At 41.7% G+C, this 25070-nt stretch overlaps 1 protein-coding gene across 2 annotated transcripts in view; it reads left to right on the top strand.

Annotated features, from left to right (window-relative positions):
- The window catches only part of grik2 (glutamate receptor, ionotropic, kainate 2), a gene marked incomplete at both ends in the record, with an annotated part of 312879 nt that overhangs the window by 257457 nt on the left and 30352 nt on the right, over nucleotides 1–25070 (top strand). For both annotated transcript variants that reach the window (XM_083989928.1, XM_083989929.1), the window contains 2 exons: nucleotides 983–1200; nucleotides 16645–16870. In XM_083989928.1, coding sequence (XP_083846054.1) covers nucleotides 983–1200; nucleotides 16645–16870 — 444 coding nt within the window. The remainder of the gene's footprint in view (nucleotides 1–982; nucleotides 1201–16644; nucleotides 16871–25070) is intronic.

Here is a 25070-nt window from a genome sequence, read left to right as displayed (position 1 = left end):
ACCACAAAAGATGCTTTGTAGACCAGGTTTGAGCCGAACAGCTCGGCTGTCACATAGTGAGTTGCTGTGTTTTGAAGGTAGTAGAGTTGGTAACAAGACGACAGTGGCACAGCAGGTTTGAGGTAAACAAATACCTAAGCGATAATCAACGCGTAGGTGTGTGTTATAGAGTTTTAAGGCACGACTCAAAACTTTGATTTATAATTGTTCGCATCGCCGCTGGTATGAATAGTTTTCACAGTTCACGGTCATGTTTTCAAATCAGAGTTAGAGTCATTTATTTGCTATTTGCAGTAAACTCTGCATTGGAAAGCAATTGCGAGAGTTTCACACTTAAGACATAGGACTGTGAAACAAACTTAGATAAACAATAAGGCAGTTGGGTGCATAAAACATAAAATAAGATAAGAAGGACGGTGCCCCTAGTTATAGGCCCTCGATTGTCTAAAAAGAAATACAATGTACAAAACATTAGCCCTAAAAACATTAATGAGAATACTAAACTTAAAGTGCACGATAGAGAGTGTCCGTACATTTTCTTGTCTTTTATTCGTGTGGGTCCCCGGTGTGTAAAGGCCTTAAGAGCAGGAAACAATGTACAACATGTGTACTGATCACACCTCATTATGAGGCCCAAGATAAGCTTCTGATTGGTTAGCACAGGGGTAAGCCAGTTGGTAATAGCTAGCTAAGTACAGATGTCAGAAGAACAAGCTAATTCATTTTCCTTTGTCAGGTTTTCTGTCACATTTTGAGTTCAGAGAGAATAAAACTATCAGCTGCAGGTCCAGGTTAAACATGAAGGATTGACACCAAACACCAGGTCCAACCATGAGCCGTCCCACTCTGTCCACTCAGTGTGTCTGTGTCTGAGTGTGTGATCCAGGCAGCAGATGCAGAGGCCCGGCCTGGGTGCTGCCCCCCCCCTCCAGCCTAGTCCTGTACCAGACCTCACCCCGCCCCCTCTGCTCCTCTCGTTCAGGATCTGAGCTCATGCCGAAAGCGCTCTCCACCAGAATTGTAGGAGGAATCTGGTGGTTTTTCACGCTCATCATCATCTCCTCCTACACGGCCAACCTGGCCGCCTTCCTCACCGTGGAGAGGATGGAGTCGCCCATCGACTCCGCCGACGACCTGGCCAAGCAGACCAAAATAGAATACGGGATCGTAGAGGACGGCTCCACCATGACCTTCTTCAAGGTGAGTTACCGCTCCATGTTATCAAACCAGATACAGTAGTGTTACTCGTATCATCCAGGGATTCAGAGGCCTGAGCTTGAAAAGCCAAAGCTGCATGGGAAATATCACAAACTTGTACTGTAGTGCTCATTTCAAAGTGAAAAGAAATAACAGTTGTATTTTTTCTTAAAATGGTTCAGATACAAAAAGCTGAAGAGAGTCAGTTCCTACAGAGCGATCAACCTTGTGTTAATACAAGTATCGGCTCATTATATAAAAACCCAAATTTCAAACTCAAGGCTACTTAAAGATCTCACTTTACTGAACTAAACAGAAAATCAACCTTGAATCACAGAGATGTTGAAATTCAAAGAGGTGCAGACAAACACACACGACTGCAGAGAGGATAGATGGAGCTTACACAATAATTCCTAACAATAAGTATATGTTATTTCTCATTTAAAAGAAATTTAATAATTTATTATCCAGTTTCTTTATTGTGTGAACTCCACATCTCACGACAGACTGAGCCCTTTTATAATAAACAATCTCAACACATCTTTACAATTGAATTCACACCTCCTTTTCACTTTCACATCTCACTCCCCCTCTTTATCTCTCCAGTTTCCATTGTCTCGTCTCAGGAAACAATCAAACTTTAATAATTCTCAGTACTTCATAGGTCATAGCTCGGTGTCTGGATGAGACAGCCTCTGGGTGTACTTCACTAAATATGAGAAACATTACTAAAAAGAAGGTTTTAAAAAAGGAATGGTCAAAACCACAGATACTTACATTTCTTATATTACCTCAGTATCGTCCACTTTTAAAATGCCCCCAGTTTGAGATGTGTTGTAAAATGTGTTTTTTTTTTTATATATAAATGATATTACACCTGTCCTAATAAAAACCAGAGTGTGGGATAAAGTGTGTCCTCCCCCACCCCCAAGGATGTCCACAACAGTTAACAGCAGTTTCTGCGGTGAACAGAGCCTCAAATAATAAATACAAAGCTTCTCAATTCCTAAAAATAAAGGTAGAAAATAAAATATAAGTCCTCAAATATAAAGCTTTTGAACCATCTCATCAGTTTCAGTATCATTTTAGCAGCATTGGATGAAATCTATGGATGAAAATAAAGTCAGTGGGTTCACCACCGTCCTCCATGGAGACATCCAGTACACAGACAAATGTTACTTGATGCTTTTAACATTGATGATCTTCTGACTTTTCATTCAGAAAGTCAAACTTGTTTGTCCTTATTGTAATTCCAGCCATGAACAATAAGTTTTAGGTATTTTATGTAGTTATTTTAGAACTTTTATGAGTATAACTTGGTTAAACTCAGGCCAAGAGGAGCTGGACTTGTATCGATTGGTCACCGGTCTCTAACTGGACTCACAGATTCACTCACACATTCATGCTTAAACCCGATTTCCCCTTCAACCTTAACCTGCGTGTCTTTGGGCTGCAGTCTCCATGAAGACAGTTCCCAGGTGGCCGGGTCATGTTGAAACCTAGAATACTTTTTTTGTTGCTTTGAGGCGACAGCGCTGACCGCTGATCCACCGTGTCGCCATGATCAAACACAGCCGGACCTTTTTACCAGTGGAACATCCTGGAAGCACAGAGCAGGAACAGCTCTGCTCTGGTTCCTATAGACGTCCTGCTGCTGCCTGTCAGGGTTAAAGGGGAATTGGCGTTTTTTTTACAATCTGGACCTTATTTCTAGCATAAAATACGATAATGTACTCACCCAGATAACTTTGGTGTCATTACAAGTCGTTCCGACGAAATTAGCTCCAGCCGAGAGCCACGTATATAATGTGAGTCTACTGGGTAGCGGAATGCAGCCTCTAAATAACACATTATCTGCTGCGAAACTCGTTCATTCACCAATATTTTGTTATGATACGCTAGTGCTATTCCCCTCTGAGTCCGGGGTTAGCTGTTATCAACATCTGGGGTCTCAATTATGTCATCTCCGAGCGCCGCGGCTTGTTGCTACCGCTAATGCTACGGTTCGTTTCTGCGTGTTTCCGACTTGTCAGAACAAAATGAGCAGCTGGACGAAGTTCAGCTTCCACAGGCTTCCTCTCCGCAGCCTGGACTCACTAAAGCTCCGGCTAGTTGATATAAAATTGGACGCTATTGCCGAAGCGGAATGATTATTATCAGAATGACATCATCCAGGTCAGAGGTTAGTAGGTCAACCTACAGACCCGGGATGTTGATAACAGCTAACCCCGGACTCTAGCGTATCATAACAAAATATTGGTGAAATGAACAAGTTTTGCGGCAGATAATGTGTTATTTAGAGGCTGCATTGCACTTCCCCGTGTTCTCGCATTATACTGATATACGCGGCTCTCGGCTGGAGCTAATTTCATCGGAACGACTTGTAATGACACCAAAGTTATCTGGGTGAGTACATAAATGTATTTTATGCTAGAAATAAGGTTCAGATTGTAAGAAACGGCAATTCCCCTTTAATGGGTGAAGTTTGAAAACTTAGATTTCTTGATTTGTTTATCAGTCGATGGCACTTCAAGTTGAAGCTTCTTTTTTTAAAACGTTTTCATCCATCTGTTCTCGGAGCATTATGCATTCCCAGGTATCGCTCACACACACAAACAGTTGTGATTAATATGTTTGTGTGCTTCGTCTTGACACTCACACCGGTCTCATCAGGAAGCTGCTGCAGCACCGTCTCTTTATAATTCCACCACGTAAAGTAATGAAAACAACAGTTGGTGTAAGAAGCAGCATATGTGCTTTTTAATCATCGTACCGGCGATGAGATCCCTCTGCAGCCATCATTTATAGCCTCAGGTCAGACACTGTGCGCTATTATGGGCTGGACTGGGATCATCACTAACACTGCCAACTCCAGCGTTCAAGTGTCAGGTCTGAGAATATGTTGCATTTTACAAAATAGCAAAAAAATCTGCTCCAAACTTTTACACCTTTAACAAAATCCCACAAGAGTCACTGACAAGAAAATCATCTCATAAAAACCAAACTGCCTTTTCAACACAGAATACACAACTAGTCCAATCTGCAATTATTGAATCATGACGTGGAGAAGTGGGGAAAAAAATACAATTAAACTTTATCTTGAATCTTTCACACCTAAACTTTGGCTTCAAGGCCAAAAACAAACTCTCTAATAATACTGTAGTTGTGAAAAGTTATTAAAGCTCCAATTATAAACTTTTCCAGAGACAGCTAAGACTTCTGTTTCCATCAGACTATCATGGTGGTGAATGGAAAAACCTCTCCTCATAATCAGTGACCCCATCACTCCACATAGTCCAAAGACCTCACACCCCATAATCCATCAGTCATTAAACATGAACTAGTTGTTTTTACAAAGACTTTCATTCTTGTACAACAATCTCCTGTCTCATTAACATCTACTTACACTGGTTGGTTAATCCCAGTTAATCCCAATCAACCTTCTTCCTGAACAAATATATAAACTCCTCAAAAAAAGTTTGGAAACAGTCAATCATTTCCCCCCTTTAATGAAACCAGTTGGTGTTGTATTTTCTATCGTTAGAAAGCCAGATTAGTGGTTAGGCAACTAGGTACAACTTGTGAGGTTTGTGCATCGTGTTGCTCAATCCGCGGATGCACAATCTTTACAAGTTGTACCTTGTTTTGAAGGTGACTAATCAGGATTTCCAACGATATAAAATACAACACCAATTGGTTTTATTAAAGAGGAGTTTAGGTTGTTTCTTCCAATCCAACTCTGATGCCACCCTTAAGATCATCATACCAGTTACCACCAATAACTCTACAGTAACTCCAGTGAGGTCACGTCTGTGAACAAAACAACACAAACTGCTGTACTCGACCCATCCTCCTCCCAAGCTTTGTCACTGTGTCACCACCTCGTCCTAATCGCTACGACAACAGGATGTTGCCTGACAACAAACCCTAACGATGGGTCATAATAACCTGCTGCACAGACGACCCATGGACTCGCTCCTCCCAGCCAATTACAGTCTACAATTTTCTGTCGCCAAGTCATGAAATAAATGATCTATATATACCAGAGATTGTACATTGGGTAAACTCAACTGTGTGTAATAGGCACTGAATAAACCACATGTAACTGCACAAAACTCAGGTATAGTTGATGCAAAAGTCAAAATTAGTCAAAAGCGATGTGATCATTAAACTGTGATTGTTTATCTTCTTCAGAATTAATTTCAACAGAGGCTAAAACATGCAGGTATGAAAAGTTAAATGGAAAAAGTAAATCAATAAACACATTATCAGGTCTGGTGCACAGCAACTTTTAAGACTTTCTTTGCTTCTTCTTCTTTGTTAATTTGTGTTAATGAATCATTTGTCCTTCACTGAGTAATTGACTTAGTTATGATGTTGCGTCCACAGATCCTGTGTGAGGTGTTTAAAACAGATTTTTTATGAAGCTCCTGTTACATCTGAAAACAGCTAAAACCACTTCACCATAATGTGCAATGCACAAACTTAGGATGTTAAACAATACGTCCATCGAGTCAAATGTTTCTGGCGACAACAAAACGGCGACAGTGGATGAAGTCGTAAAAAATGTAGCTGTCTTTAAAGTGACTACGAGGACTTTCAGAAAGCGGGAAGTGTTTTCACACTACATTTCCCATGAGCCTCTGCTCGCACGGTGAAATTCTTGGATGAAAGCGAAACCATTTGTCAAGAATGTTTTCATTGATCAAGAACGAAAGTCGGAGGTTCGAAGACGATCAGATACCGTCGTAGTGCCGACCATAAACGATGCCAACTAGCGATGGCATCGTTAGTGGGTAACGTAGATTCATCCACATTAATATGAGACTCTTTTATAACCAAAAGCAAACTCCTCTCTTTAAAAAACAATACAAAACCAATTCTTCAGAAATGATCATTTTTAAACTGTGCTGTTTCTGTTTCTGTTCAGAAAATGCTAGATAAGGACACACAGTATTGACAGAAGGCTCCGCCCACATCGGCACAAGTCTGTAACCTTAGGTTGATTTAGTGCAGCGCGCTGACGGGTTGATGTGGGCGTGCATCACAATTATTTTTCAAAACAAGAAGAAAAAAAATGACAAAATACCCTTTGTTGGGGTAATTATGGATGTGTGCTGTAAAATACCAGTCTATGGGTGGCTAATTATGTAAATGTCTGCACGGGATAATCTCTGAAGCATTGAAGCATCTCACTCATCTTCCTCGCAGGGACGTTCCCTATGGATCGCCGCTACAATAACACTGAATAATTTAATAAGCAAACACACACCACAGCTGTGTCGGGCTTGTTAGCTAATAAAATCACATCTTATTAGAGACAGCGCTGGGTTTCTCACCTAGTGTGTATAATGGGGGTGATGGCTGGCAGAGTTGGCGCCACAGACACTGGCCCTTTATATGAGTGTGCCACTGAGCTCCATGTCCCCCGGCTATACAAGCCTGGCTTGTTTTGCATTAGCCATAAGACAGATGGGGAGGAACACCTTCAGCATGGTGATTAAACCAAGCAGAAAAAGCTCCGTGACGCGATGAGCCTGATACCCGACGAAGGGAGGACGCAGCATGTGGTGGTAGAAGAAGAAGACAACGAGGGACAAAGAGGAAACTGCAAATTGAAAATCAATACAGATTCAAAAACACATATGAAAACACAGAATAAATACAAGAAAAGGAAACATGTTGCAAATGAACAACAATCTGCAGGAAGCCAAAACAAACACATTCACAGGAAGATCACAAATAATTCAATATAATGAGTTTGAATGGAACATGGATATTGCAGTAAGTAGGACATATTTAACAATGATTAAAACGACAAAAAGGAGCAGACCGTAAATATATTTTGTCATGAGAAATTGATTTTCCCAACAACAATTGCCACGAATCTACATATAATTTTAAGTCTGTTCCTCTTTTCACGGTGTGTGTGTGTGGTCATGTTAAAGCGTGTTGCTGCTGCTGTTGGACCGACAGTAGAGTGGATGTTGAACACCGTCCTCTGCTCAGTGCAGCATCAACACTGATGTCAGGTCAGCAGTCAGAGCTGCTAATGAGGAGCTGAGTCTTCCTCTTCACTGACACAGAGTCAGTTCCTACAAACCGTAGCCTGTGTGTCGTTCTTTGTGAGAGACGCTGTGTGTTTTCTATGTTGAAGCTGAGCTCGTGTGTGTTTGTGTTTCAGGGTGTCTGTAGCTCTTGCCTATGAGTTTTTTATATATACAGTACTTTATTCTCTTTTTTAAGCATACGTTAGCATGAGTGTATGGCTGAATGTGTGTCTTGTCATGTAAATATTTTATATGTATTTCACATCTTATTTGAAGAGCTGGTCTCTGAGTGCACCAGATTCCGTCGTATGTTCTTGTACCATGACAATGAATAATCTTTAATCGTGGTGAGAAGTTAATGCTACACTTCATACATTTTCTTATTAAAGGGATAGTTCAACATTTTGGCAAACTGGCCCATTGCCATTATCCCTGTAGTCTTAGGAGTTACCTTTAATTGTCAGTGCAAGCTATTTTTAGAACGGCGGAGCAGAGCTGCGAGCTGCTCAGAGCTACGCTACGGAGGCTCATGGGATTTCTTGGTTTCCCTCATCAAACTCATCAAATACATAATCCAACAACTCCACAACGCTCTGGTGGACAAGTTGTGACCTGCACATTCACCACGCTATGAGATAATAACAGAACGTTACCAGACAGAGTTGTTTTAGAGGGAAATGCAGAGACTGCTTGCTGAAAAACTGCCACCGATGGGAACGTGCATTAGCAGTTTTGCATGAATTTACCTCGAAAACATCTCCGTCAAATTTGATGAGTTTGATGAGGGAAACCAAGAAATCCCATTAGCCTCCGTAGCGTAGCTCTGAACAGCTCGCGGATCTGCTCCGCCGTTCTAAAAATATCTTGCACCGACAATTAAAGGTAACAAACCCACTGTTATGACTATAGGGATTATGGCAATGGGCCAATTTGCCAAAATGTTGAACTATCGTTCAAAAAAGTTAGAGACCAAATTTTCTTTTTAAAATGATATGTAGTGATAAAGACTTTATTAGAGTGAAAGACAGAGAGAGTTTGATGTACGTTTGACTCAGACCTGTGCAGCAGGACAGAGACTAAAAACCCTAAAGTGAGACTGGACCAGAGGAGCTGCTGAGAAAATACAGTTTAGTTTTTACAGCCTCAGTCTTGGATCCACAAAAGTTTAGTCTTTAAACTCCAGGCAGCCGTTTCTGTCAAGCTCCCTCTGTGTGTCAAATGTTTAGTTATTAATCCTCAACCTTAACATACCATATAACTCATATCACCTGTTCACACATGCGCTTTGTCGCTCGCTCTCTCTCTTTATTCATATTTCTACAGTTTGTGTTTATATTTCTCTGCAGTGATCCTAAAGGCTAAAGACACAGAGAGTTCAGATGAATCCCTGTGATTCTGTCTGGCTGCTTCAGTCTACTAACAGATCTGTTGCCGTGACAGTCGACTTCCAGGTCGAGCTGAAGAAGAAGCTACAAACGTGTTTTCTTCCTTTCCGCAGCCACCTGTGTTGACTGTCGACACTTAAATCTGCTCTGAGAGAATTCCTCATAAAAGCAAAGTTGTTGTTTGTGCTGACAAAAAAACAAACTCTCTTCCCCTCCGTCTTCCAGGAGCTCTTTGAAAAACTATGCAAAACACTTTCACAAACAAGCGAGTGAGCAATTCAAGGCTGCACACACACACACACACACACACACACACACACACACACACACACACACACTAAATACTGTATGCATAAAAACTGTGGCGCATTGTGCTGTAATTCAGTTTGATTGAGATAAAACACACAAACAAAACAAAACATGCAACACACACACTTACACACACAGCCAGTGGAAATGTAAAACTCATGATTTCCTGCAGCAGTAGATGCAACGATAATAAACCGTTAAATATGAAATAACCACTTGAGCAGCAGCTTAACGTATAACTGAGGCCTCATAAACAGCAGCAGTAACAGTAACACTCACGACGTACTGTACAGCGGGACATTGCTAGGCAACACAGCAGCGGTTGATGTTGTCGGTGCTTTACCACAAACTGATTTGTTGTCTTGAGCGTCGGTCTGCAGAACACTCAGAGTCCTTGAGGCTCGGCTTTCTGTTCCTTCTCAATCACACGAGTCTAACGGGTCCGTTCAGACCGAGCGTCGATTCTCGCTGCTGCTGCTCAGAGTTTTTTTTCAAAGCCGGAGCTGAATGAGCTCTTTGCAGCCGTGACAGCAGGAAGCTGCGTGTTCCTGACTGGAGTCGGAGCTGACAGCTTCAGGATTCAGCGTGGGGCCAAACGCAGCATCAAACCTGTTGATCGCACAGCAGCGCAGGTGGCTTTTACTCGGTGTGTTTACTGGATGCTGCACTTCATGACTGATTTAGTTTTTGTTTATTCCCTTCAGCTGAGGTCATGCTAATTTAACCACGGCCCCACAATGTCCCATATTTCTCTCTGTTGTGCTGTTGTACAGTTTTAATAAGATTAGTGTGTCCTTTTTTCGTCCCACGGTGAGAAAATGTCCAGTTTGGCAGCAGCAGACATCAATGAAAGGAATAAAAAGCAGAAAAGAAAAGACACACACACACACACCCCAGGGAATCAAACCCCAGTCTTCCATGTGTCGTGTGGAGACACGACACATTTCCTGGTGGTGGTTTCACACTGGACTCACCATTCAGTACAGATTCAAAATCAATCCCTAGATTGAAAAGAAAAAAAGATTCAGATGTTTTAGTCTTGTAAACACCACTGATGTATGTTTCTACCCAACATGACTTAAGCTCAGTCCTTTAGATCAGTCTGGCCTGGTTCAGACTGCAGCACACATCTGATTTTTATGCTAATCTGATCAGAATCACATTCGAAACCACCTCCGTATGCGGTTTGAATCCGTTTCGGAAAAAATCTAACTAGATACAATCTGGATATGACAAAAAACGTATTTGTAGTGGCAGTGTGAACAAGGCCCCTTCTGTCCAGGTCATAGGCTGAAGAAGAAGGAGGAAAAAGTTATGAATTGCACAATACACAAGAAAACATTAAAGTGTCTAGTAGCTGTCTCAAGCTTCTGAAGAGCACACTTAAAGGAGAATTCTGGCCATTTTTGACCCCTGACCCCTAAATCGTCTCGTTAACACAAAGTTTATACTGTTTATACTCTACACTATATGAGTTCAGTGGTGTCTCGTAAGGATTCCAGTCATGTACCATAGATATTTGATTGTTTTTTCAGTGTTTGTTGTGGTTGAAAGAATTGCCCCCATGGGTTAACGTTGTTGCTATCCCTAGCGCCGGGTAGCCATGGTGTAACTCCGGTTTGCCTGCATCAATTGTAGTCGTGTTTTTTGCTCCAACCAACACTGGGTGACCATCAGGACAACGATTTTGGGGTTAAAAATGACCGGAATTCTCCTTTAAATTAAAACTGAAAAAGCAGGAAACATTGTTGGTTTATGATAACACATCACTGCTACACCTGTGATCATCGTACAAACACCTGACCTCTGAACGGTGCACCGCTATTGGTCAATGACTGTAGTAGAACAAGGTCAGACCATGATGCTGCAAACACGTCAAACATACATTTGATTTCACTCTGTAATGATGTGACTCTCAAAAGAGGAATAATACACAAAAAACAACCGTGTTATTGGAACAACTTGTTTAGTTTGATGCTGCTCAGTCGTCCTGGAAGTCACAGCAGCAGTTCATTGAATATCAAGTGGATGTTGTATCGTGTTTGGAGATGAAGCCTTTTGACTTTGTCCTTGTTAGATAAAAACACATTTTGTCATTTGCTCAAATATTGAAAACGTAGTTAGGAGGTTTAGTGACAGACGTCCTCTTGTGTTTGCTTGAATATTGACGACAGTGAAGAAGCAGAACTTAAATCTTAAAGACTGTCTGTGCTTCTGGCTGCTGGTTGGACAGTTGAACAGGAAGTGCGGCCCCGTGGGGAAGCCGGGACAAACTTAATCAAAGTCTAAAAGCAGTGATTTATTAAATTGGTGCAACCGAATTACACCTCGAAAACAAAGCAACAAGCAAAATAAATACGAGAAGCATCTCATTATCATGTGAACTGAGGGAAACGGAGCTCATGTCAAACACACCTACACGCTCGTCTGTCTTTTCACTTCTTCTCTCTGTTGTTCTTTTGTTTAATGATTGTAACAATGAATCTTTTCGTGATGAATAGCATCAGACGAGCTCAGCCCTGCATCTCAAACATTATCATGTTAGATGAGTCTGTCCTCTTCCAGTCTGCTATTGGATTCTACAGAATTAGGATGATTACTGTGCACTTTTGTTTCCTGCTCCCCGAGGTCCTGCCGGAGCTCAGCTAATGTTGATTTGTTATTTTGTTGACTCTGCACTGTTGGCATGAAAAATCGGCTCCGTAGAACAATTAATATCTTGTTTTGGGATGAGTAGAGTAATTGCATCGCTGCGTGACACCACCTGCAGGAGATTTCCCCCGAATCACAAGTTGAATTTAAGTTTGTGTTCAGAGTTTAAATGTGTGTTTTTTTCTTTTGCATGAAATTGAAAAACCGAGCAGAATTATGTGTCAAGACCTTCTTGTTTAAAGCCTATTCATCGCTCAGTGGGACGTTTCTATATTGTGGATAAAGAGGAGAATCAAGAGAGATACTGAGTCACTGAATCACATTTGAGAAAGAAAGGGTAAAAAAAAAGTTATTGCCAGTGTGGCAATTGTTGTGCAGTGTTTTTTGGTGTAGTTGTTGTTGTTTTTTCCGGCAGTATAGACGCTTTCTAAAAGCAGTGATTCACCCTGAGGTTTCTCCAATTTTCCCCTGTTAAAAGGGTTTCTGGGAGTTTTTCCCAGGACAGAGGATGTTGTTATGATGCCATGTAAAACCCTTTGAGACAAATTGTTTGCAAAAATGGGCTATATAAATAAAATTGCCTTGCCTTGCCTAAAAAAGCTGAGGGTTATAAGTGCCGTTTTGATCGTTGCATACAGTAATCACGCATTTATCATCCTTTTTTTTTTTTACTACTGCTACTCTCATGCACCGTTTCATGACTTATTCTCTCTTTTTCCGGCCGTGTAGATGTTTGTTTTTTTTTTTTTTATATATATATATATAACAATGGGATTTAAAGGGGAACTATGCAAGTCCACTCGCTATTCCGCAGTTTTGGTTACGCTCCTCTCGCCTATGTGCAGTTGTTTACAATGAAGCCGGCGAAAAATCAATAAATGGAGCGGTGGATAACGTTACATAACATATACGATGTTACAACCCATGTGTTTGTGTAGTCTTAACCATCAAAAACAAAAGATTAGGGGTTACAGAGCACGTTTGTGTTGCGGTGTGCAGAGATGAGAGCTGGACACCACAGCAGAGACCAGGTGATTGTTGCAAGGTGCAGAGAGCCTCCGTTGTCACTCATCATGTAGTTAACTCTCAAAATTACTTTTTAATGAAGGTAAAAATGTAGCATATTAAAAATGTCCCATATTTAGCTATCTCGGGGCTTTCTCTTCGCGTCACATCCCGCTCTGAGTTTGACCAATCAGCACAGAGTAAACTTCAAGCCCCACTCAGGAGTTTTTCAGGGCCGGCCGATCTGAGTAATCATTTACAGATCTGTAAATGGCGCTTCGGGGGAGGTTCCTGCAGTAGAAACATGCCTAAGTCTGCACAAGCAGAGCAACAGGAACCACAACCAGGATTAGGTTGGGAAGGCAACCCAGCGGCCAGGCAGACAGGTACAGTCAGCTGGGTGAAGACCATGCAGAGTCTCCTCAGGAGGATGACCAGGAGTCTGATCAGAGGCTGGTGATGGACCGACAGCAGCAGATTCAGCTGCAGACCCGAGCAGAGAGCAGGACCGGCGAGACCAGACCACCAGAGTGCTGAGCAGGAGGAGGTCAGCTGGAGATCTGGGCCGACCGATGACCTGGAAGGTCGGGCAGCGCGTCAACAGGAACTGTCACCAGGAGATCCAGGGCCGGTGTCAGCTGCACCACCGACAGGAGGTCAGGAGCAGATGTCCACCGCACCACCGACGGAGGAGCAGGAAACAGACAGGGATGAGTGTCTGCAGGTTGGCAGGCTGCAGTGCAGATGGAGACCAGTGGATCAAGTGGCTCGGCTATCCAGCTGGTGGGATGATGGGATGTCTGGGAATCAGGAATGATTTGAATTTGGAATGAAAAAAAAAAGGCGGAGGCTGCTTCTGTCCAATCCACTCTCACAGCTTTCTGCATTTAAAAAAAAAGACATTTCTGTTCTCCCTCCTCCGTACAACACACGCGGGAATGTGACAATTCAGGAAGTTGGTCATCAGCTGAAGAGCTGCTGGGTTCAGAGTCGGACAGGTTGTACAGAAATGCAGACAGGATTCAGTGAAGGTGCATTAATGAGACAAAAACAAACAAAACAAACTGTACTGAGGAAAGACACACCAGGAAACACACAAACACAACACACACCCCATCTCTCACACGACACACTTCAAAACACTTGCTGTTTTTAGTGCAAACGGTAGTAAGCAGCAGCCCGCAGTGTGTTTCCTACATTTCCTAACTCCTTTCAAACATGAACGTGTCCCAATTTCAATAACAAGACGGACTCGTGCAGAAACAGGAGGAGAACTTATCCTCCGCTCTGATCTGACCGAGGCCGATAGCGGATTCACTTTGCTCTTTTTGTCACGATCGCCGGCGCGCGTCACTCTCTGCTGCCCGAGGCCTTTCAGGTCTCGCTGAAAGCACCTTTTTGCCAGAATCGGCAGCACGGATCTGAATACAGGAGGGGATTATAAAGGATTTCTAATCTACTGCCTCTTCACTGTGAAGAGGGGAGTAACCTGCAGTTCCTGTACGTACAGGGAACAGTGAGAAAAGAGATTGTTCAAAGAGAAGCAGTCAGATACTATTGAAGGAGACTCTCTGTCAGGGACACCCAGAAAACATGAAGATTGGAGGTTTTTCAATCTTTAGCTACAATGAGTCTGTTGAATGAATTATAATGTTCAAAGACATTTTATTTTCCATAGTGCTGATGGTTGGTCCACACCTCTCTGCTGTAGTTGTCCTTCATTTACATTAATCTCCTCTCCAGTTCCCATCACTGTCCTCATCCACCAAGACCTCTAGTTTCTGGTTTATGAAGGTCTTGATGTTACTGCTGATTCAGTATTTGTCCAAACAGAAGTAGAAGTCACTGTCTGTGGTGCATCGACCACTCTGTGGAGGTCAGATCTTTCTTTTTTCAGTGAATGAGCAGAGTTTGTAGGAAGTCTGAGGAAAAATACAAGTTATGATCTTATCTGCTAAGTGGTGGTGGAGCTGACGCAGCGTAAGCCTCCCTGATGTTTGTATACAACACATCAAGTGTCTTATTTTCCAGTGAAGAACAGTGAGGTGAGAGGTGAGAGTCACATGCTTTAAATCCACTGACACAGAAATGAATGGAATAAAACACTGACAGGTGCAACAAGTTGTTCAACAACCACATTTCTGATGCTTTTCTTGGACTCATTCACAAGACTAAGACAAAGAAACTACTGGTCCGTTCATTTACTCTGACACCTAAACTGGGGGGTTTAGATAAAACATCATCTTTACAATCGATGACCAACCTGCTGTATCAAACCACCACAGCTGCCACTGTGGCTCAGGCTGCTTAACCAACCAGCAAAATCAATTAACCAGTCAACACAAAGAGCTCCTGATAACTGGGACTGCTCTGTGGTGTGGACAGTAGCAACTGGCAAGTGTACAAGCTGCCTGTTCATACTGCTAGAATGAATATACGTATTTCTTCTATTAGCATTTTGTTTTGATCAAAAAGCTTTATAACAATAATCATAACACACTATAAAGCATTTTATCATGACTTACGAGGTCAGGTATTATAATATGTTAATTGTTAGTAACTTGCTGACAATGCCCACATCGATAATGCATTATAAATATAGTTATGTGTTATAATGTCTTATAAATGTGTATAACTATCATTATTAACACTCATAAATGATCATAAGGCTTTATAACAATAAGCATAACACATTATAGAGCATTATAACTCTATCATAATACTTGACCTTATAAGCCATTATAAAATAACTACAGTTATACAGTCCTGTAACTGCATTATAACTCATTATAAGTATGGTTATCATGTGTTACAGAGATAGGCGTCAAATAAAGTGTTACCCAATAAATAGATTGTATTGTATTGACTTATAAATGTGTATAACTATCATTATAAACACTCATATATGATCATAAGGCTTTATAACAATAAGCAGCCAACCCGACCCAAGTCATTTCTATAAATCTTCGGCCTGAACCAGCCTGTCTGGTTCCCATTGAAAACTCTAAAGGCAAAAGTTGCTGCATTATGGAACACCCTGACTTTATAGTTTCCATCACATGCAGCTCCTGCCTCCATTAAAAGAAAAAGTTCCACCCCCAACCCTCCAATACAAAGGCCAGAAACGCAGCAGTAACTTCTCTCACTGTTGTACCCGTTCCTTCTCCAGGATCTCACGGTGCTTCAGCTGTAATCAGCTCTGGATCCCTGCGCGGCAGGCGGCTGTAGGTAGCCCATGCACCTCGGCTCTGGGTGGTTATCTGCCTCAGCGCGTATGCACGGCCACAGCTCGCGCCTTATCAGCAGTCTGAAGCTTGCATGCTCAATCACCTGATTTGTCAAGGGTGACTCCAAAAGATTCTGATAGGCACTCCGCAAATCACCCAGTTGATCTAAAATATCGACCAGCCACAAAAAGTCATTACACACAATAATGGCGGGCAGGACCTTGAAGATGTGACTTAATTAGGTTTCAAATGGCTTCAAAAATGCCTTCAAATCCGCTCCCCTGGAGAGCTATGTGCTCTTGGATTTTTCTCAGTGATTACAGGTGTAGAGAGTGAGTCACGCCGCCGCTGACAACGCCGCAGCTGCTTCTAACATCAAACGTATGCAGTCGCACAAACTCACACCACCGCTGCTCTTTAGCATGCTTGTCTGCTCCGGCCCGTGTCCCCCCCCCCCCCCCAACACTGCAAGTGATAATGATTCAGGCCGACAGAAAGCATACACCAGTGCTGGTGCTGCAGAAAACTTCTGCTGAAGCAAACAACGTGTTTTTTTCTAATGAAATTTAGAACATAATTGGATGTAAATGGTTTTTCAGGCCTTGATGGAGCTGCTGCAGACTTTGGCAGTATGTAAAGATGTGACGTGGGCGCTCTGCCTGTCATTGTGTGTGTGTGTATAAATAATCCGTCATTAACCTCCAACCTAGGACTTCATTTTCTGCAAGAAAACACCACAGCTGCTGCAGTGAAAGATTTCTGTTTTGACTCAATGTCGCTATTCTACATGTATTTCTTTTTTTGTGTGTATCCTCACAGAAAACCAAGATCTCCACATACGATAAGATGTGGGAGTTCATGAGCAGCCGGAGACACTCGGTGATGGTGAAGAACGTGGAGGAGGGCATTCACCGCGTGCTCACCTCGGACTACGCCTTCCTCATGGAGTCCACCACCATCGAGTTCGTCACGCAGCGCAACTGCAACCTCACCCAGATCGGAGGCCTTATCGACTCCAAAGCCTACGGGGTCGGCACGCCAATGGGTACGTACAGTACGCTCTGTTTATCATCCTATGTGTTAGATACTGTACACGTCTGAAAACCAGGAGCTCCTCAGAGCTTCTTAATGCAAGACAAAGCTACATGGTTAAAGATTAAGATACTTTATTAATCCTCGGGAGGAAATTCAGTTGTTCCCCATTAGCTATTGCTTCATTTTAAGATCAATGGCTGTTCCTCCTGGGGTCCAGCACATACAATTACAAATATAGTAAAAACATACAGAGTAAAAACAACATGAAAAAACAAACTAAAACCATACAACAATCATCCAGATATCATAAGAAATAGTTAAACAGTTTAAACATTTGCAGATACAACAGAATACTTAAAGGTCCAGTGTGTAATATTTGTCAAGGTTTATTGGCAAAATCTAAATATACTACCAATGAATATATTTGTATAAGTGTATAATCGCTATAAAATTATATACATTTGGTTTTCCTAGCCTATACATGTAGCAAGGGTCTTGCTTAGAGAGTGTCGCCATCTTGCGCCGCCATGTTTGTACAGAATGATAAATCCAACCAACCAGAGAGCACATTTCAAAAGTTTCACGTTAATAATTAAACAATAGAATTATTTAATAGAAAAATAATACAATCTGAAAGCTGGATGTCATTGTCTTCCCCTCATTTTACACACTGGACCTTTAAGCTTATGGTGTGTTCCAGGCAACCCATAACTCGTGTTTTTCCGACCCGTGAACTCGTACCAGATCGAACTGGTACAAGTTCACGGACGTTACGGGTTTGACTGCCGTTCTAGTGCATTTTCACGGGCAACAGGTCGAAAAAAGACGAGTTACGGGTTGCCTGGAACGCTACAAAGTCGTAAGTCGTGACTTGAGGTTGTGACTTACAGGTTCAAAAGCCTGCCTGGTACGCAGCATTATGAAACAAGAAAGCAAAACAACACAAAAACAAAACAAAAACAAACAAACAAAAAAGGAAGAAGAAGAAGAAGTCAGACACTAGACTATCTCCTCTATGAAAACACATTCTTCAATTTATTTTTAAAACTACTTTTGCTTAGCACTAATAGAAGCTCAGTGTTACAACAGTAGGCAATAAAAGCAAATAAGAAAAGCAAGAAAAGCAGATAATCAAAAGAATATTTAAATAGTAAAATAAATAGATATGAAATATTAAAAACACATGGTTGTAAAAAAAAAAAAAAAAAAAAAAGAAAAGTGATTGATACAATGTTGGGACCGTGTCGAGGCCCTGACTTATTTGAGGCCTGATGGCGGTGGGCACAAAGGAGTGTCTTAAGAGTTCAGGGGTATAAACCACTGGCTGAATGGTTCACGTGTTGAAGTGAGATTTAGGATTTAGGAATTTATTCATTTAAAACAGGGACACAAATGCACAAATAAACGTTGATCTTGTAGGATGAGAAAAGATGTCTTCACCCAAGTAATAGCAGCATTTCTAATTTCCTCCTGTAGTCCCTGGGCAATTATGAGAAGATGAAAAGATAACAATATTAAAATGGTTGAAATATAACAGTATAAAAATGAAACGACGGCCATACTATTTGAAAATAGACTAAACAAACTGACAAAACAGGGAACAAGACGGATCAGGACACGGCTGTCTTCTTTTCAACTGTCATGGCGGTTACGTTTGCAAGTGTGCACTTCTGGAAGCGTGTTGCATTCACAGACTTAATCCTGATCTGGTTATTACAAACTCCTTTTCTTACAATGACAGGAGAAGGTGTCTGGTTTTCTGTGCATGTAAAAATATGATGTCTCACTCTCTGGTGGTTCGTCAAACAGACCCGGTAATGACAGATAATCCTGCTGCTCAGTCTGCAAATGTAACCAGGAAATCAGAAGATGAAACAAAAGTCAGATCCCACCCGGCTGCACATTAAAAAAAAAAAAAAAAAAAAAAAAGCTGTGTTAAACTGCATTTGGTGCATTTACGCTGCACTGCGCCCCGAGGGGAAGCCCATGTGGTGGGAAATACTGAGCAGGGAAAATCCTGGGGTTATCTCCAGCAGGCAGAGGAACAGTGTAACACAAGTGGAGGGGATGAACAGAGGGAGAGGCTCCACAGCAGAGAGTGGTAATCCTGTTACAAACACAGTCGGAGGAGAAACGTCGGTTCACCACCTGTGGAAGGAAAAGCCGACAGACAACTTAGCATGATGACCTCTCGCAGAAAGAAAAAAAAAGAAGAAAAAAGGGCTGCACTTCACATCTGTATCTTCCTTCAGCAGAGAGTTGGGGGATTGTGAAACACGTCCTGCAGTGTTTATTCCTCCGGCCTCCTGGAGTCTGAATTATGAACCCGGCTCAGTCAGTGTCGGTCTAATGAGCATGAAGCTTCACAGCGCTTCAGAAGAACACATGTGCCACAGTTTTGTAGAACATTTCTGACACAACTTGGCTCTAAAGTGAGAAAACAAACAATAAGAAATTTAATTAAAATAAAAAACGCAACTAACACCCAAAAAAAAGTACAGTGAGTAGTCACCAGTAAAATCAGTGGTGTAGCTGCACATATGAAGAGAAAACTACACATGACGAGTCTCATAGTCAAATGTTATTACATATGCTGAATTTCCATAATTGAAATATACATATATTGTAAAACATATATGTAACAATTTAAAGGGATAGTTCAACATTTAAGCAAATTTGCCCATTGCCATAATCCCTATAGTCATAGCAGTAGGTTCGTTACCTTTAATTGTGGGTGCAAGCTGTTTTTAGAACGGCGGAGCAGAGCCGCAAGCTGCTCAGAGCTACGCTACGGAGGCTAATGGAATTTCTTGGTTTCCCTCATCAAACTCATCAAATACACAATCCAACAACTCCAAAACGCTCTGGTGGACAAGTTGTGACCTGCACATTCACCACACTATGAGATAATAACAGAACGTTACCAGACAGAGTTGTTTTAGAGGTAAATGCAGAGACTGTTTGACGAAAAACTGCCCCTGAAGGCAACACGCATCAGTGGTTTTGCATGAATTTGCCTCTAAAACAACTAAAGGTAACGGCAATGGGCCAATTTACCAAAATGTTGAACTATCCCTTTAATGTAAATTGCAGTAAATGTAATTTTAGTACACATGAATCCATGGTCTTACTGTGGCTGGTTCATTTGGTAGAAACATCTTCACTATTATTTACTGTACATCCTCACTATCCAGAGCAAGTATATATGGGATAATAATTATTATGAGAATATCGCCTCAGAGGTGACATTTATGTTAATATAACTTAATATATGGACATATATTGTGTATTCAACGGTTCTATGTGAGGAAAAAAGACTCTACCCTGAAATATGTAGAAATAAAGATCAAAACCTAAAGACTCACTCTGAAAAATAAGTCGACAGGACGTCATATTCATTTTTCTCTAAAAGCTTCTCGAGCCCGTCTTTATTTTTGTCACTGAAGTCAAACCCAGTCCAAGAATTTACAGTGTTGGTTTATCTCTCTGTGACTGTGCAGATGGTTTCTGCTGACAACATAAATCTTTATTTAGAAACAGTTCATTTCTTTTCAGTATTTTCCTAAAACAGAGGACAGTCGTCCTTATCACCACAGGGCAACAATACTTCATAAAATATAAGATAAAACATTTTAGATTTGAGTTTTCTTTGTCAGAAACACATTAATGTGACAGCCAGTTATTATTGTCATTGACAAGATTTATTTTATTGAACATAATGTGTCCAGATGTGCAGATACAAATCTTAAAGGAAGATTAAAAATGAATAAAATGACACTTATCCAGTGAAATCTTGTATCTACTGCATTGGCTGGTATAATAACTACCACAAATCTTCATTATATCCAATCACAATAACTCCAGTGACTTCTTTCTCTTGCACAAAGATGTAAATTTGATCAGTGCATGTTATCTTTACTGTTCCTAAAAGCCGATGCTGCTGATGTTAAAGGTCATTTCTCCACACATCATTTTCTAATCAGTGTAGATGTACAACATGCTGCTCTAATGGTTATTCTAACACTAGAGCTTCACATTACACTGAATGAGGCATAAAGCATCTGTCGCACTATTGTTGTCACTTACAATGTGAGAGGTTCAAAGACATTCAGGCAAAAATGATACAAGGCGAAACACCAAAGACTCTCACTCCACCTGGTACAAAGTGCAGCACCAGCGCCTTTTCTGCTGGTTTCGTCGTAGCTGATGTCATTTTCCCGTCCAGCGCCCACATTGTTAAAACAGCAAATAGACTCGGTCTGTCTGAGCGCCCATGGGTGTGAGTCTGGAAATGAGCGTGTGATCAAGAGCGTCGTCGGCATAATGTGAGAAGTGAAAGCAGCGGCAGAAGGTGATTGGGCTATTGACCATGAACACCTGGTCTGGGGTCAGTGCTGCAGTCGTTATAAAGAGCAGAGTGATGGTTAAGTAGACTAGAGGTCGTCAAGATCCACTCATCACACTCATCACACACTGAGGGAGGGAGAAATATCCAACAACCACGTTGAGCATGTGGCTGCAACCTTCTCTCTAATGTTCTTCAGGAACATGTTTATGTTATAAAACCAGCCGGATACAGTTTTCTCTGAAAGTACTGGAGCAGCGAGGCCATGCACTTCTTTTCTTTCTGCTGTAGACTGAAAACACCTGGGTTTGACATCAAAAAAATGAATATACCAGAATTCAAGCTTTTATTTCCAGGTATTTACATCGAGATATGTCAAACAACTTATAAAAGATAGCCTTGTTTATGACACATTAAAGTGAATTATACTTAAAGCAAGAGTGAGTGATATATTTGTGTTAATATAAGTCTTAAATAGTTATATCTTCCGACAGCAATCACTTACATAGAGTGTTTGGACTGAAACACGGGTCTCTCAGTCCCTCTGCTCTGCTCTGAGCCGAAGAGAAAACATTTATCGTATCCTACAGTTTTTATCCAATGAGGAGAGAGAACGGCATGCAGGGCTGTGTGTGCAGCCAAGGAACGCCGTGAATGTGGTGACGTAGGGACGAGGACTGTTATGGTGCGTTCAAGGAAACTCGTATTTTTCCGACCGTGAAGTGGTACCAGTTCGATCTGGTACGAGTTCACCGGTCGGAAGTTACGAGTGGCCGTTATAGTGACTTTCACCGGTAAAACAGGTCGGAAAAACACGAGTGGGTTGCCTGGAACGCTACAAAGTCGTAAGTTGTGACTTGAAGCTGTAATTTACGATTTCAAAAGCCTGCCTGGAACGCAGCATTAGCGAAAACGACCGGATCACTCACTTCTGCTTTAATATTTAGTCACAGATCCCTTGCTTACGATAACTACATCAACCCTGTGACCCACTTTTACTGCAGCCGCTTTCAGTTGTTGTTGGTTTCAGAAGTTTGTTCCCTCCAGTCTCTTTAGCAGCTAGAATAGCATTTAAAGGGATAGTTCACCCAAAATTCAAATTTCACTCATTATCTACTCACCCTCATGTCGACTAAGAGCTGTGAGAAGTTTCAGAGTCCTCCGTGGCTTCTCTGAGTTACGGGGGGGTCCACGCAGCAGTATTTGTCCATATAATGGTTGTCAATGGATACCAACTTTCTTCGTCCAAAAAGACACACCAAAAAACATCCAAATACCTCCATGCTGCTCGTTTTTAATGTCCCTCTTGTATTGAAGCCCCGACATGAGAAATTGTTCCGAAAAAAATTAAATAAGTCTATTTTTTAAGCTTGTTTGTAGCAGAAGCTCCCAGTGTCTCAGTTCACTGCTCTTCCTGTGTCAGTCCGGCGGAACAATTTCTCATGTCGGGGCTTCAATACAAGAGGGATATTACAGACGAGCAGCATGGAGGTATTTGGATGTTTTTTGGTGTGTCTTTTTGGACGAAGAAAGTTGGTGTCCATTGACAACCATTATATGGACAAATACTGCTGCGTGGACCCCCCCGTAACTCAGAGAAGGGACGGAGGACTCTGAAAATTCTCACAGCTTTTAGTCGACATGAGGGTGAGTAGATAATGAGTGAAATTTGAATTTTGGGTGAACTATCCCTTTAAGTCTGGAAAGGTCTTTTCCCTGATGAACTCCTTGGTGGTTTTGCCAGTGTGTGTGTTTTGGGTCGTTGTCCTCCTGCATGATGAAGGATCTTTTGGACGGGACTGTACCTGGGATCTTTAGCTAAAATCACCTCCTCTGGCTGTTTCCTGCCTCCTCTACTTGGAACATATGAGCGATGCTCTGTGGCTTCAGTTTGTGAGGTCACACTGACATTTAATGAGGAACATATTGACATTTATAGTTTAGTTTATTTCGGTCTTGACATGTCACCTCATTGTACATTAGAAATTAGATCACACATAAATACAGCAGCCAGACAAGGTCTTTAAAAAACAGAACGTACACAAATCAAAGTAAACAATAAGTAATTAAAGAAAGTGCACAATTGTACATTCAGTAAAGAGTTCCCATTGTCCATAGCTGCGTTTCCGCTGCAGGAGTTCAGGGAGCGGGTTGTCTCCACTTCATTTTGCAACAGTTTCAATCATAGTGCAATCATTGTGTAGCATTTTATTTCATTTTTTATGCTCTTGTAGTATTTTTTCCGGTAGTATAGACACTTTCTACTAATTCTGGGGTTTAAAAATGCTGTTTCGGTGCCGTCATGTAATTGCATAGTTGTCTGTCCACTTAGAATACAATAGAATAGAAATACAAAATACTTTATTATTCCCAAGGAGGGAAATCATAACTTAAAACTGACCGTGTAGACACTTTTTTTTCTTTGCTGGGATTTTAAAATGCTGCTTATTTCGGGGCTTTCTCTTGGCGTCACATCTCTGTTTGAGTCTGCCCAATCAGCACGGAGTAAACCTAGCACCTATACCCAATACAGGGACTCGTTTTGCTCCTATAAAACTTCTGGGAGACGGTCCTACGGGGTTCGGTTCCTGCAGTGGAGACTTACACCAACGGCCCCCACCCCTAGCCTTGTAAAATCCGGAAAACAATCTGTCTCAAACATTTTAATAAAAAAAAAAAAATCAGACCATCAGTAAAAATCCTCCACTATCTAGTCGAAAAACGAAAAGCAGCTCGGGCCTGTGTGAAGCTCCCTCCAGTATCCAGCAGCTGTATTGTCCTGACAAATGGGTGAAACGTCCTCTGGGACACCGAGTCTTGGCAAGGTCGTCCTGTGCTGTTTGTGTATGCTCCGCTGCTCAGCCACACACGGCCTAATGTGAGTGACTGGAGCTGTGTGTGTGAAAACAGTGGAGGTAGGCTATATTTTCTTTGGGTGATTGCATTTCCTGACTGATGTTCTCCTTTTGAAGGTTTGCTTGCTACTCCGTCTGTGTGTGTGAATGAGTGTGTGTGTGTGTTTCTGTCGATATGCATTTTCCTTTAGGTGACTGTGAACTTGACTATAAGCATACGCTGATGTGCGTTGCATATATTTTTTTACTGATTGTGTCCTTTACATTTAATCATTTTACACAAGTAGTTTCCTGTGCGTGTGTGTGTGTGTATAAATGTGTGTGTGTGACTGAGAGAAAGAGAGAGCAGGGTGTGAAGGTAATGAAGGGGAAGTGAGTGAGCCTGAGCCACACAGTTGTTGTCCACGGTGGAGAAAGAGGAGGAGTGTTAGCATCATTACTCCCCGGTGGCTCATTCACATGCTGTCAGGACAAGGTATTTAAATTGCTAATCCTACCCTTTTATTACCCTTTACCATATGCAGCCTGTATTCCCATACAGCCGGGACATTTAGCATATATCTAATTGACTTGAACAGAGAGGAGGTGTTAGTCTGCATTAGTACCTGGGTGCTCTCTCTCTCTCTCTCTCTCGCTCGGCCCCTTGGCAGCTGCCTCGGCTCCGTAATGGACGGACTTATACTTCACCTCCCAGGTGTTAGTCATGGCTGCGTCTAATGGTGTGTTTACTCCATTAAAAGCCCTCATGGTAAACCCTGTTAATTCTCAGGACAACACTTACACATATTAAAGACTCAAGATGCGTTGTTTTATTTTTTTATCAGACTTCATAGTGCGTGAGCCTCTCTCTAACTTTGGGCCATGGTGGTGGAATGACCTACGAGCCAGGATGAGATTGGGCTCTCTCGTTTATTTTTTATTTATTTATTTGTTTATTTAGATGGGACAGGGCATATTAACTCATTGAGTGCCAACCACGTAATTTCTCGTTTTTCGTTCCCATGCGTTGA

Source organism: Trachurus trachurus (genome assembly GCF_905171665.1).
Source record: "Trachurus trachurus genome assembly, chromosome: 16".
NCBI lineage: Eukaryota > Metazoa > Chordata > Actinopteri > Carangiformes > Carangidae > Trachurus > Trachurus trachurus.
This window is presented reverse-complemented; position numbering and strand designations above follow the sequence as displayed.